This window comes from Polypterus senegalus, chromosome 7 (assembly GCF_016835505.1).
Source record: "Polypterus senegalus isolate Bchr_013 chromosome 7, ASM1683550v1, whole genome shotgun sequence".
Taxonomy (NCBI): Eukaryota; Metazoa; Chordata; class Cladistia; order Polypteriformes; family Polypteridae; genus Polypterus; species Polypterus senegalus.
Window position 1 is genome coordinate 6,584,254 of NC_053160.1, and position 14,431 is coordinate 6,598,684.

General features: G+C 42.2%; 1 protein-coding gene across 3 annotated transcripts in view; it reads right to left on the reverse strand.

Annotated features, from left to right (window-relative positions):
- Nucleotides 1–264: 264 nt before the first annotated feature.
- LOC120532305 (tetratricopeptide repeat protein 39B) overlaps nucleotides 265–14,431 on the reverse strand; it is a 161,809-nt gene continuing 147,642 nt past the window's right edge. For all 3 annotated transcript variants that reach the window (XM_039758197.1, XM_039758198.1, XM_039758199.1), the window contains 5 exons: nucleotides 12,243–12,363; nucleotides 9,952–10,063; nucleotides 5,280–5,397; nucleotides 3,066–3,182; nucleotides 265–840 (listed from right to left, as the gene is read on the reverse strand). In XM_039758197.1, coding sequence (XP_039614131.1) covers nucleotides 744–840; nucleotides 3,066–3,182; nucleotides 5,280–5,397; nucleotides 9,952–10,063; nucleotides 12,243–12,363 — 565 coding nt within the window. In that variant the 3' untranslated portion in view covers nucleotides 265–743. The remainder of the gene's footprint in view (nucleotides 841–3,065; nucleotides 3,183–5,279; nucleotides 5,398–9,951; nucleotides 10,064–12,242; nucleotides 12,364–14,431) is intronic.

Here is a 14,431-nt window from a genome sequence, read left to right on the forward strand (position 1 = left end):
ATTTAGACGCTCAAGTCCACGAAATGACAGAAATGTCAAATTTGCAGCTGAGTAATAAGTATGAGTTCTATTTCTGAAAAACAGGAGGTAAGTGTGGGATCGCAGGAGGTTGAGGTGGCGTACATAATGAGAATTTGGGGATTCTGTGTATCGCTTTGTGGTGCTCAACCGAAGCCAGGGTTCCCAATTAATCGACCTGATACATATATAATTCATAAATCATTCAAGTTAATTTACCTATCAGTCCCAAAAAATAAACATATATATATCTATATATAATCATTTATTTCCCAGCACTTGTAATAGACTTTCACTTTGCAAAGGAGTATCCGGACTCCATCTGCTTTAACACAAAATATCTTTTCCCCGCTTCCTCATTTCCTGATTCTACAGGAGGAGTGTTATGGATTTTATTATATACCTTAAATAATTCAGAGATAATAGGAAAAAACAAATGTAAGTTCCTGTCTGTAGGCTGCAAATCAACGCAGACAACTCCAGCGCATGGTGACAAGGGAAAAGGCCCGTCAAAAAATCTTTCCAGAATCTTTTGTGTCCATCGTTATACTGGCACACAGTTTTACCCCGAAGGCATGGAAGTCGCTCCCGCCAGCCATGCCAGACAGTAACTTTGCTCTTTCTGCAGTCCTGCAGCAGCTCCCTCCGATGGAGGAGGCAGGTTGTGGGGAGACGGAGGGAATCGGATGAAATCTGCCGGCAGAGAAACTGACGTAGCGAACTCCTCAGGGAGTGGAGGCAGGGGAACCTTTTAGGCTGCTGAGAGCGGAATGGATCCGGAAGTGCAGCCTGGATTCCATGGAATAATCTTTGTAGTTATGTCTGAAATATATAAAAAAAGAAAAACTATATTCAAGGCATATTCCGTGTTTGAGCATTATGTGGACGATTGTGCGATTCAAGTCAAAGCAAAATTTATTGTCACCTCAACCATATACAAGTATAGAGACAGACGAAATTGTGAAATGCTCAGGGTCCACAGTGTAACAACATGAAGTGCAAATAAAAAATTTTAATTAAATTAAAAACAGAATTTAAATTTAAAATTTAAACACAAACAAAACAAGACATTGTGCAAAGATAAGATTGATACAATGTATGTATTACGCAATCTAGATATATAAATATGGTCAATAAATATGTCAGTCAGTCATCGTCCAATCCGCTATATCCTAACTCCAGTGTCACGGGGGTCTGCTGGAGCCAATCCCAGCCAACACAGGGCGCAAGGCAGAAACAAATCCCGGGCAGGGCGCCAGCCCTCCGCAGGGCACACACACACACACACACTAGGGACAATTTAGGATCGCCAATGCACCTCAGCTGCACGTCTTTGGACTGTGGGAGGAAACCCACGCAGACATAGGGAGAACATGCAAACTCCACGCAGGGAGGACCCGGGAAGCAAACCCAGGTCTCCTAACTGCGAGGCAGCAGCGGTACCACTGCGCCACCGTGCCACCCTCAATAAATATGTAATATATTAAATAAATAATAGATATAGATAATACAGAAATGATCAGTGTATGATAATAGTTGTCCAAGATGTGTGTAAACAATGACAGGTCAGAATGTTTCAACAATGTCAAAGTGCAGTGTGCAAAATCCTTCAAGGTCAGTATGAGATTTTCAGTTATTTTTCTACCTTCACACTCGTCTTTACAGGAAAATGGCTGGCATACATAAAAGCTCTGTTTTTAGAGGTGGTTGAGGCCATGTGGAAGATCTCAGGGGGCAGCCTGGTGTCAAGGAGTCTGACAGCTTAGAGATAAAAACTCTCCTGCAGCCCAGCAGATCTGGCTCTGATGCTGCAATATCTTGGATGGCAGAAGTGTGAAAAGTCCATGTGAGGGGTGTAAGGGGTCCTTGCAGACACTGCGTTTGTAAAATATGTCCTGTAGTGAAGAGAGAGGCACCCCAATAATGTTCTCTGCTGTCTTCACTATCAGGCGCGTGCGGTCGGATATGTTGCAGTTGCCATACCAGACAGTGATGCAGCTGGTCAGAACACTCTCAATGGTGCCTCTGTACAACATGGCGAGGATGGAAGGGGGAAGACTTGCTCGCTTCAGCCACCTCAGGAAGTGTAGTCTCTGCTGGGCTTTCTTCATTAGTGATGGGGTGTTATGTGTCCACGTAAGTTCCTCAGTTCTGTGCACACCAAGGAACGTGGTACTCCTAACAGTCTCCACATCTAAACTGTTGATGCTGAGTGGGATGTGATTTTCTGAAGTCCACGATTATCACTTTTGTCTTTTCGACATTGAGAGGTAGATTGTTGCCTTCACACCATGCAGACAGCCGTTCCACCTCATCTCTGTATGCTGTTTCATCATACCTGCTTATCAGTCCCAGCACCTCATCAAACTTGATGATGTGGTTGGTGTTGTGCATGGCTGAGTCAGCAGGGTGAAGAGCAGTGGACTAAGCACCCAGCCCTGCGGCACTCCAGTGCTCAGTGTGATGATGTTGGAGGTCTTGCAGCCCATCCAAACTGACTGGGGCCTCTCTGTCAAGAAGTCCAGGATCCATTTGCAGAGGGTGGTGTTCAGGCGCAACCTGCTCAGTTTTACAGCCAGCTTTTGGGGGATGACTGTGTTGAAGGCGGAGCTAAAGTCTATGAATAGCATCCTGACCTATGTGTCTTTTTTATCCAGATGTGTCAGGGAGAGGTAAAGGGCAGAGCACATGGCATCCTCAGTTGACCTGTTTGAGCGGAACGCAAACTGAAGAGGGTCAAGGGAGGCAGGAAGATTAGTCTTTATGTGTGACGTGACTAACCTTTTGAAGCACATCATGTCAACTTGGACCAGAATCTCAAAAGAATATCTTGTGAAATACCACCAAAGGATAAGGCTGCTTTGAGAGCAAAAGAAGGTCCTGCCCTCTATTAGTATGGTGGTCCTAAGAATATGCTCTGTGAGTTTTATATTCTTATATAGAAGACAACTGAAGAACAGAAACCAAGAGAGTAATTGACAGCTACAGAAGAATAATTTACAGCATTTACTAGGAAGGCAAGAGACAGACACAGATGGTGGACATACCGGGCACTTTCTATTAGGCTGGTAGCTTTCCTGAAATCTCCGCTTTCCTTGTAGAGCATTCCCAACTCGTAGAGGCTGTATGGCACCAAGTAGTGGTCATAACGTATACTCTTCTGGCTGAAAATGGACAACACAGAGCACAGGTTAGGGTTTCAGGAAACCAAAAAGTGGCACAGCAAGCGGGTCTTGGGCCCACTCAAGCTTTAATGGCTATGACATTTTATCACTCTTAAGCTGATAATTTATATTGTTTGATATCATCTACTGATGAATTCTGCTCTGTACCTGCAATATTTTTATTTTAATATTATATTGAGGATGACTTGTGTTCTGTTCTGTATATTGTATTGTATTGACCCCCTTTTTTGACACCCATGCACGCCCAACCGGAATTTAGTCGTATCTGGCCCCTTACCAAGATTATATAGAGGGGATGTGATTTATAGCAGATTGCATTCCCTTGACTGCTGGCTAGAAACCTGGTGTGCAAATAAAAGCATAGCATTTGTGAACAATCGGGATGATTTTTGGGAAAGGCCTGGATTTTTCAAAAAAGATGGTCTTCATCCTAACTGTAGGGAATCTTATGTATTATGCCAAAATATGGCAGCAAAACTGCCTGGTTGACTGATTAGAGCGCCATCTAGGCCGCAGTCATGTGATCTTAAATCAGAGGCTGTTGTTTATCCCACCTGTTATTTTCCTGAAGCTGTTACCCATAATCCCTGTTGTGGGGCATCCAGTAAATCTAGTCTTGATGCAAACCTTAAATTACTTGATAACCAAAAAATAAGGTGTACAATTAGACCAAGAGATAAAACCAGACCCTCCACCAGGGGCATCTGTAATAGAAATTTACTTCAAATTAAAACAAAAAATATATCACCAGTTCAGAAAGAACCATGCAGTTTTAAATGCTGCTTATTGAACATTCATTCTCTTGGCACTAAAGCTGTTTTGGTAAATGATATTATATTAAGTACAAAATCCGATCTGTGTCTTCTCACTGAAACATGGCTTTGTAAATGTGACACTGTCCCCCTATGTTTAATGAAAACACTCGAGCTCTTAAATTAGAGTGTCGAAAACTGGAGCGCAGATGGAGAACAACAAAGCTACATGTCTTTTAAAGACAGTGTTAAAAAATATAAAAAAGCTCTCTTTAAAGCTCGCTCAGAATACTATTCTACAATAAGAGATAGCAATAATAAAAATCCTCAGGTACTGTTTAGAACAGTGGCTAAAGTAACAAATGGGAATTCAGATCTACAGTGCAAAATACCAACAGATATTAGCAGTACAGACTTTATGAACTTCTTCATTGAGAAAGAAATAAAAAATATAAGATCCCAGATCTCAGCATCACAGTACAAACTGCATACTAGCTTAGTAGACCCCGTATTACATTGCATTCAGCACTATTATAATTTTAATCGTGCAACTGAGTAGGAAGTCTTAACTTTAATTTCTAAAATGAAGCCCACTACTTGTTCTCCTGATCCAGTGCCAACAAAACTAGTAAAAAGTGCAATGGATGTTCTTACAGCGCCTATTCTAAACATTATCAATAGTTCATTATTGCATGGCACAGTACCCGTGTCGATTTGTTTTGTTTTTGGCTTCCCCTTAACAAACATTTCACTAAGTGTTCATCATACAGAGTATCTCAAAACTCTTTCTAGCCAGCTTTGTGACCTGTGAGGTCTACTTTTTGTTTTTCTAACTGATCATTTTGGGTTTGGGTTTGTTGGATTGTGAAACAGAATCTAAATAATAAGACCAGGAGACCCTACCAGAATGAGACTAAAATCTTTTTAGAATGGTATTCACTTTTCCTAAAAAAAGAAAACATCTGAATGGCTATGGTGCCTTTCATAGAGCATTCACATGTCAGGATGAACACTGGATAGAATAACCCGCAAAGCAATGCTGTACTGATGCTAGCAAAAGTCACGATTAGTAATTTTTCTACACTGAAAGCAAGAAAGAAAGAAAGAGAAAGAGGAGGAGGAGGATTACAGGTTCACAAGTTCTGCACAAACAATAAACAGAAAGAAAGAAAGAAAGAAGAGGAGGAGTTCAGGCTCTGCACAAACAAATAGAAAGAAAGAAAGAAAGAGAAGAGGAGGAGGAGTTCAGATTCACAGGTTCTGGAAAGAAAGAAAGAAAGAAAGAAAGAAAGAAAGAAAGAATATTAGTCACTCAGTCAGTCACCTGGCTTGGACTTGATTGAAGCAAAGCTCAGCTTGCAGAAATCGGCCTAAGTGCTTTAAACAAAGTCCCTTCAACATCTGGACAAGGCACTGGTCATCAGGATGATATTCTGTAGGATCTGAAAGGAAACGATACATAAAGTAAAGTGACTGCTTATACAAATGCACAGAAATGACACATGATGGCTTGTTAGGATATCAAATATTTACAAGTTGATGGCTGTACCCTGACTGTGTTTCAGGTTTCCATTAGTTTTAATGAATATGTCGTCTTACATGTTAAGTGCTAAGGACATTCAGCCATTACGTTTATCTTTCAGTGATCATTTAATGTAGTGCCTTTCATATTAAACACCATCTCAAAATGCTTCCCTCACTTCTAATGAACACTGCTTCAAAAGTCTTTCCTCATTCAGTTCTTACTTTGTATGGTACCCTCAATATTACATACTATGCCAAGGTAGTCTCGCTAAGTCAAATATATAATACTAGCCAACCTGCGGCGTACCATACGCCGCATAATCAGGCCGGTTTTTTAATGATTTTTAAGCACAGGGAGAAAATTAACATTTGAAAAATTGGAAACGTAATAAATCAGCAAGAAAAGAAACATTGTAACAATGCACGGAACGAACCAACACACAATCGTCCGTGACTGAAAACTGGCGGACCGCCATCACTCATGTGCCCACCTCATCACTTGAGTTGTTGTCATCTTTGCACAGTCCAGATGCACCTGTGACTCACGTAGACTTTTCATTGCTCTGTGCGGTTTTGGCTGCTTTTCTATATATAATCCATCAAGACACCCAACCACGGTAGTAGTGCGAATTGCTGTATGTAGCGTGTAAAACAGTTTGCTATGGTGCACGCGGTCGTGCATCGTAACCGAAAACTCGTTTTTTAAAGACTGTTCACTTCATTGTATTTTAACCTCAGTTGTAAAGGATTGTTTTAAGGATCCCATGGGATTCCCCTCGCAAACCGTTTTACACGCTGCATATGGCGACTCGCCTCCAGGAGAAACACGCCTCTATGAACAGCCAACGTGGGTGGGAGCTGCATGTGGCTTCTACGACAGACGAATATAAATGCCGCCGGTTTTTCTGTGTCGTCGCGTCCGAGTTGGTGGGCGTGGCTCTGCGAGTTGTTGTCGTATCCAATCCACCGAGACCAAAACCAAACAGTACACCAATGCAGCTCACCATCCACAACACGCCATATCTACAGTAAAGCATGGTGGGCGTGGCTCTGCGAGTTGTTGTCGTATCCAATGGTCTTGGAGTTGGTGGGCGTGGCTCTTTCCTGCGTGCGCCATAGGTGTCTCACTCGTCGGCGGCTTAGTGAATCCACACCCCTTCCGGCGTGCTTTCCATGGGTGTCTTGCCTTAGTGAATTATATATATATATATATATAAATATACATCTAGAGACAACCATGAGCAAAGTTTACTTAAAAGTGGGTGAGAACAGTTAGACGGCTCACTGAGTGTCTGTTTCTAAACCAATCCAATGCCTCATGGGGGGCGGCCATTTTGAAAGGCAAAGATCAGAGCTGCTCTTGTTAACCTGATCTGACAGACAGCAAGCATCTCTAGTCTCCTAAAAGACCCCCATTAAACATATAAATGTGTGTCGCGTGTGCGGAGAGTACACTGCAGGTGTTAGAAATGAACATAACTTTGTGATTGCAAGGGCACAGCCTTTCTGTCATATCAAGTTATACTTTGGCATTCAGAGACATTAAAGGCTAAGTTCTGTATTTTTCACTTTAAAGTTGTTTCTTCCCAAACATGTAAATATATACATTTGCCACACAAAATTCTTAAGTTAAGCATTTTCAATACATTTTTAAAAATATCTTGTACTCACTAGTGTTTTACAATGGAGGCTAATGGGGCATAGGGCATCACCAGAGAATAAAAGCTTTAAAAATAAAAAACTCATAAACATTACATTTACTTGGGATGTCTTTGTATTAAACTAAACTTGTTGGATCACCAGAAACAATTAAGTATTATGAATAAATAAAAGTTGAGGAAATCAGGAAGCGGCAAATACTTTTTCAATGCATTATTTTTAGTGTCTTTCATATTAAATGATATGCCAAAATTCCTCCTTGTGCAATCGTTTCATATAATATTGTCAAAGGGCGCACAATTACCTCTCATTCTAAATATATTTCATAATGAACATGCCTTCCACAGTACATTTCACAGTACTAATCATATTGAACTCTAAGCCGTGATGCCTTGCTCATTAAGCCGTCTATACGGTGGATTCCATAAATTCATTTTGTTGCAAAATATTCCTGTCCTTCATAGTGTCTTCTAATATAAAAACTATTTTAGCATGCTTTCCTTATTTTGGCATTATTTTATGTAGTGCCTTTCGTATTAAATGCTACCTTAAAATGTTCCCCACATCCTTGAACACTACTGTAAACGGCTCCCCTCCTTTGATCAAGCGCCTTGAGCATGGGAACTGCGCTATACAAATAAAATGTATTATTATCATTATTATTATATAAAATATCTACTTGCCCCTTTAGACTTTATTGTGCATGGCACAGGTTATACTCAATTCCAGCCTGACGTAGTCTTGTCATTCAGTCCTAATTTTATACGACTATCATGTAGTACCAGACTGACGCTTACTGAACATTTGTGAGATGAATTAGAAATTAAATGAATTCAGCCGAGTGTAGCTGCAGTCCACAATCCCTGCGATGACACTCGTGACACATTAGGCCATCACTCTCCACATGCCCGTTCCAAGACGTCTGTTGCACGTACTAATAAAGCACATTGCATTTTTTCATTTAAACAGATGGTGTATACAGCAACTCGCTCAAGCCCACCCTCTCAACTTTGACCTGTGAAAATGATGGCTGTCATTTCAGAGTATTTCATGTTATGTGTGGTGTGACTTGAATAAATAAAGTAAGACAAAATTAAAATAATATATAAAAATGAGCAATAACACACATAGTTCATTTATTGTTTGGCTTCCCCCTCAACTAATCCTGGCATGTACTCCCAGTTACGGGGTACACTCCCCCCATCCTTACATATCCCACGAACACTGATGTCACCCACACGAATGACGAAACTAAACGTCTCATCTGCTCTCTCATATCCTGTCAATGACGAGACACGGTGGCTCTCATCCCCCTCTGAAATGGCCCTTGGGTCCTCCTTTTTTAAAAATGGCACCCACTATTCCAGTCTGCCAATCCAGAGGTACTGAGGAGATATGTTAACCAAGATGCCTCTTTGATATTTTCAAATATTGTGCCGTAAGAGGCTCACTTTGTAAAAGTCACTATATTACATACTGACACGTGTTCAAGTTTGCCTTTTTGAAGTTAACCGCTCAACTGCTCTCAGAGACAGAGTTGTGGACGGACATAAGCCAGGAGATGGAGATAAAAACATCTCAAAAGCTTTATCAATCCCAAGGAGCTCAGTAAAGTCCATCATAAAGAAGTGTTTGGTACGACTAGGACCCTCCCTGGACCCTCCAAACTGGATGGAAGAGCAAGGCGGAAACTGGGAAGAGAGGCTACTGAGAGGCCAATGGCCACTTTGAAGGAGTTACAGGATTTGATGGCACAGAGTGGTCATTAATGGTGTGCCTGTGACAACAATTTGACAAGCGCTCCACCATTGTGGCTTGTTCGGGAGGGTCGCACTTCTCAAGAAAGGCCACATTAAGGCTTGTTTGAGCTTTGCCAGAATGCATCTTGAAGATTCTGATGCCAAGTGGAAAAACATCTTACGGTCAGACGAGACCAAAATCAAACGGTACACCAATGCAGCTCACCATCCACAACACGCCATATCTACAGTAAAGCACAGAGGGGGCAGCATCCTGTTGTGGGGGGCCTGGAGCTCTCATTAGGGTAGAAGGAAAAACGGATGGGGCAAAACATCGTCAAATTCTTGAGGAAAACCTGCTACCCTCTGCCAGAAAGTTGAAGATGGGCAGAATGTTCAGCTTTCAACACGACAACAACCTGAAGCACACAGCAAAATGGACTACGCGGTGGTTGAAGGAAAAAAAAAGTGAATGTCCCGGTGTGGCCAGTCAGAGCCCAGAGCTAAAAACACACTGAAAATCTGTGGAGAGATCTGAAGATAGCAGACCAGCAACGCTCACCAGCCAATGTGACCGAACTTGAACAGCTCAACTGTGAAGAAGAGTGGGGGGCAAATATCAGTCAATCGAGGTGTGCAAAGCTGAGAGAGAAGAATCAACAGACTCAAGGCTGTCATTAAAGCAAAAGGGGGGTCAACAAAATAACATGGACATTGGGGGGGATCCTTTATTAATCTCAGGATTTCTTTTTTTTTTAAATTCTTCTCAACTGTAGCTGTGATATCTTTCACTTGGCTGTTAGAGGTGGCATTGAGTAAGTAAAGATGGGAAGAAATATTGGTTTGTGTGTTTTCATTTAAGGCTGTAAAGCAAAAAAAAAATAAAAATGGGAATTTTTCAAAGGGGGGATTCTTTTCTATACCCACTGTATATGACACATTTACTGCTATTCCCGTTAGCAATCTTGTTGTAAAATATCCTGTTAAGCGGCTCTCTGTGAAAGGCACTATATAAAGTTAAGCCTGATCGATTGACATGCACCGTCTTGTCTTAGATGTGTTTGCCAGGCTTACGTGGGTCTTGGTTTAATGCTGCTTCGGCCTTTTCAATGGTTATCAGCAAGCTCTCTGTCAAGTCGGCTCTCTTTCCCACAATTGTAAATCCATTCCAGACATACATCATTTCCTGAGAAGGAAAAAATAAATATAAGCAAAATTAAAAAAAAAACAGAAAAAGTCACTCTTGTGTACTAAATAGCAGCTCTAAATGATTCTGGTGTGCGCAAGTGTGACAGTTTGGTGCCCAATCCAGAATTAGTTGTACCCAGTGCTGCCGGTAAGAAAAGGAATGGATGGATGGATGGCGTTGGGATGTGCAATTTTGCATACAACTTAAAAAATATTTTGTATGTCTTTATTTGTCCATCCATCCATCCATTATCCAACCCGCTATATCCTAACTACAGGGGTCTACTGGAGCCAATCCCAGCCAACACAGGGTGCAAGGCAGGAAACAAACCCCGGGCAGGGCACCAGTCCACCACAGGGCACACACACACACACACACACACTAGGGACAATGTAGAATCCCCCAATGCACCTAACCTGCATGTCTTTGGACTGTGGGAGGAAACAACATTTATTTCTATAGCACATCCTCATACAAACAGTAGCTCAAAGTGCGTTAAATAATAAAGAATAGAAAAATAAAAGACACAATAAGAAAACAAAATAAATCAACATTAATTAACATCGAATAAGAGTAAGGTTCAATGGCCAGGGGGGACAGAAAAAAAAAACTCCAGACGGCTGGAGAAAAATAAAATCTGTAGGGATTCCAGACCATGAGACCACCCAGTCCCCTCTGGGCATTCTACCTAACATAAATGAAACAGTCCTCTTTGGATTTAGGATTCTCACGGAAGGGCTTGATGAAACCCACGCTGACACGGGAAGAACATGCAAACTCCAAGCAGGGAGGACCCAGGAAGCAAACCCAGGTCTCCTAACTGCGAGGCAGCACCGCTACCCACTGCGCCACCGTGCCGCCTGTCTTTATTTGTAACTTAGGCAAAGCAATGCAATATTAGTGTTACATTAGTGAGAAGCATTCATGTTTAACCCCATTTTAGGAGTGGGTCTCTTTGAATTTTATGATAGGGTTGGAGGAGGAAGCGCCTCAAACAAGTTTGGCAAGCATTTCTCTGCTAAAGTTTCTCAGTCAACCACCGCAGGAAAGCCAGGCTGCCTAACTGCCAAACTTTACCTCAACAAATGGTTTTGGGGGTGGCAGGTGTGAAGATGTTCTTTTCCCCCATTGGTCTGAAGTATGGCTGTTTGGAACTGGCTTGTATCAGAAGCCTTTGTGTACCATGATGCCCTATTGGCTGTAGGGTGTGGACAGAGAATCTATAAATTTGCTCTCACCCTCTCACTCTCTCTTGCCAAACTGATGCATGAACTGAAAAGGACAACACAATGAAGAGCACAGCTCGGCAGCCATATTGAGACAGGCATGCGGCCTGTTCTGATGAAAGCTGACCACAAATGACGCCTTAACTCGAGACATTTTAAGTAACTAACAGGTCTGTGTGCCGCCCGAAACTACACATCATCATTTATCAGGTTGTATGGTTGCCAATATTCAAATGTACTCTGCATATTGTTATTTATGAATATTATTAATAATACATTCTTTAAATTGTAACTTAACTCCTGCTTGTCTTTTACTACACCTAATTGCCTGAAGTTATAAGATGTAGAAGGGAATGTGGGGTGAAGTTATTAAGTACAGTACCTTATAAACAGTGGTGAGTCTGGGAGATTTGAGGTATTCTGACAAAGGCTACACATTAATAATACAAATAAGGAAATCAGAGCAATATAATACTCTACCGAGACAAAACAGTACGTTAGATAATTTTGTAATTGAAACTTCTGTTAAACAAGCAGTGCAACTAAAATGCAGATTCAGCTTTTCAATCAGGCTGTTAGAAGCCAGCCACTGCAGAGGCCCCCTGGGAAAACATGAAAGCCCTTGAAGAGCTTTCTGTGCTGCCGAGGAGCTCAGTTCAGAGGCCCGAGTGTGTGTGTCAGCCACATCCCCTTCACAAAATACCACCCTGCTAAAGGTGACATCACCACTGGATGACTTTGAAGAGAGGATCAACGCTAGGAGGATGGCTCCGTATCCTTCGCTAGCTCGTGGACAGTGCCATGTTATCACCGTGTTGATTCTGTACCCGAATCTGTTGAAGGGCTTTGGATACTCAGGACATTATAGGACAAAAAGAGTCAAATTTCAGATGACTTTATAATATCAACTAATTAAAAAAATAATAATAATAATAATCCGCCATTCCTACCAGAGCTGGCACTACGAGTTTTACTGGCGTCGCAGCAGAATAGCGTCTGGATTTTCGCACAGCAAATTTTTCTGTTGGAATCGATTTGCCAGCAATTCTCTGCTTCAGTCCTTCCACTTGTCTGCCGGTGAAGAGAGAGAAGAAGAAGAAGAAAAGAGAACTCAGGAGTGAGTCTGACAAACGTTACTCTATATAGTGCCTCGCACTTGCATTCCTTCAGTAACATTGAAAGAAAATCAGCCCGTCTAAAATGACACCTTTCAGCAACAGCCAACCATTCCATTCAGCCCTTCCTTTCACTGGAACTAAGGGGCCGCGTCCAAACAACCCCACACCATAATCCCCCCTTCTCCACCAAACTTTCCACGTGGCACAATGCAGTGAGGAGAGTGTCGTTCTCCTGGCCAGACTCGTCCACTGGATTGTGTGATTCGTCACTCACAGAGGACATGTCTGCACTGCTCTCGAATCCAATGGCGGTGGGCTTTACACCACTGCATCCGACGCTTTGCATTGCACTTGGTGACGTCAGGCTTGGCTGCTGCTGCTCGGCCTTGGAGACCCATTCATCCCATGAAGCTCTCTCTCTCTATGCTGCCCTGTTCTTGAGCTTTTGGGGGTCTATCGACTCTGCAGAAAGTTGGTGGCCTACCATTTTGTGGCCGAGTGGCTTTTGTTCCCAATATAATACCAATGACAGTTGACCATGGAATATTTCGCAGCGAGGACATTTCGCGAATGGACGTATTGCACAGGTGGCATCCTATGACGGTACCAGGCTTGAATTCACTGAGCTCCTGAGAGTGACCCTTTCTGTCACAAATATTTGTAGAAGCCGTCTGCATGCCGAGGGGTTTGAGTTTATACACCTGTGGACATGGAAGTGATTGGAACACCGGAATTCAATGATTTGGACGGGGGGACCCAATACTTTTGGCAGCATAGTGTAACTATGCACACATATCGCTTAGAATTAAGGCCAAAAAGTTCTATCTTGGTCTCATTAGACCAGAGAATCTTATTTCTCACCATCTCAGAGTCCTTCAGGTGTCTTTTAGCAAACTCCAAGATAGAACTTTTTGGCCTTAATTCTAAGCGGTATGTGTGGAGACAACCAGGCACTGCTCATCACTTGTCCAATACAGTCCCCACAGTGAAGAATGGCGGTGGCAGCATCATGCTGTGGGGGTGTTTTTCAGCTGTAGAGACAGGACGACTGGTTGCAATCGAGGGAAAAATGAATGCGGCCAAGTACAGAGATATCCTGGACAAAAACCTTCTCCAGAGTGCTAAGGACCTCAGACTGGGCCGAAGGTTTACCTTCCAACAAGACAAGGACCCTAAACACACAGCTAAAATAACGAAGGAGTGGCTTCACAACAACTCTGTGACTGTTCTTGAATGGCCCAGCCAGAGCCCTGACTTAAACCCAATTGAGCATCTCTGGAGAGACCTAAAAATGGCTGTCCACCAACGTTTACCATCCAACCTGACAGAACTGGAGAGGATCTGCAAGGAGGAATGCAAGAGGATCCCCAAATCCAGGTGTGAAAAACTTGTTGCATCTTTCCCAAGAAGACTCCTGGCTGTATGAGCTCAAAAGGGGGCTTCTACTAAATACTGAGGGTTCAAAGGGTCTGAATACTTAGGACCAGGTGAGATTTCAGTTTTTCTTTTTTAATAAATCTGCAACAATTTCAACAATTCTTTTTTTTGTATGTCAATATGGGGTGCTGTGTGTACATTAATGAGGGAAAAAATTAATTTAAATGATTTTAGCAAATGGCTGCAATATAACAAAGAGTGAAAAATTGAAGGGGGTCTGAATACTTTCCGTACCCACTGTATGTTCGGGGGGAGCAACCATGGGCTTCTCAGTACAAAGGTGACAGAGGTGAAAATCATGGCCTTAACAGAACGTCCCCTAATTCACCATCACACTGCATACTCTGTGAATTTTCAGTTCAATTCACTTTACTTTTGCATGGTGCTCTTTGATTAGCGCAGCTGAAGAGCACTGTGACAAGAATACTGGCTCATCGTTAGTTTGTCACTATCCGTGTATACTGTGAGAGGATGAGTAAATCACCTTCCCTGAATAAGCATTAACAAATGACAAACTTCTGACAAAAGTCACTGCTATACAAAGAAGGACTGATTAGTTTGAATCCAGTTTTTGCTCTAGGAAC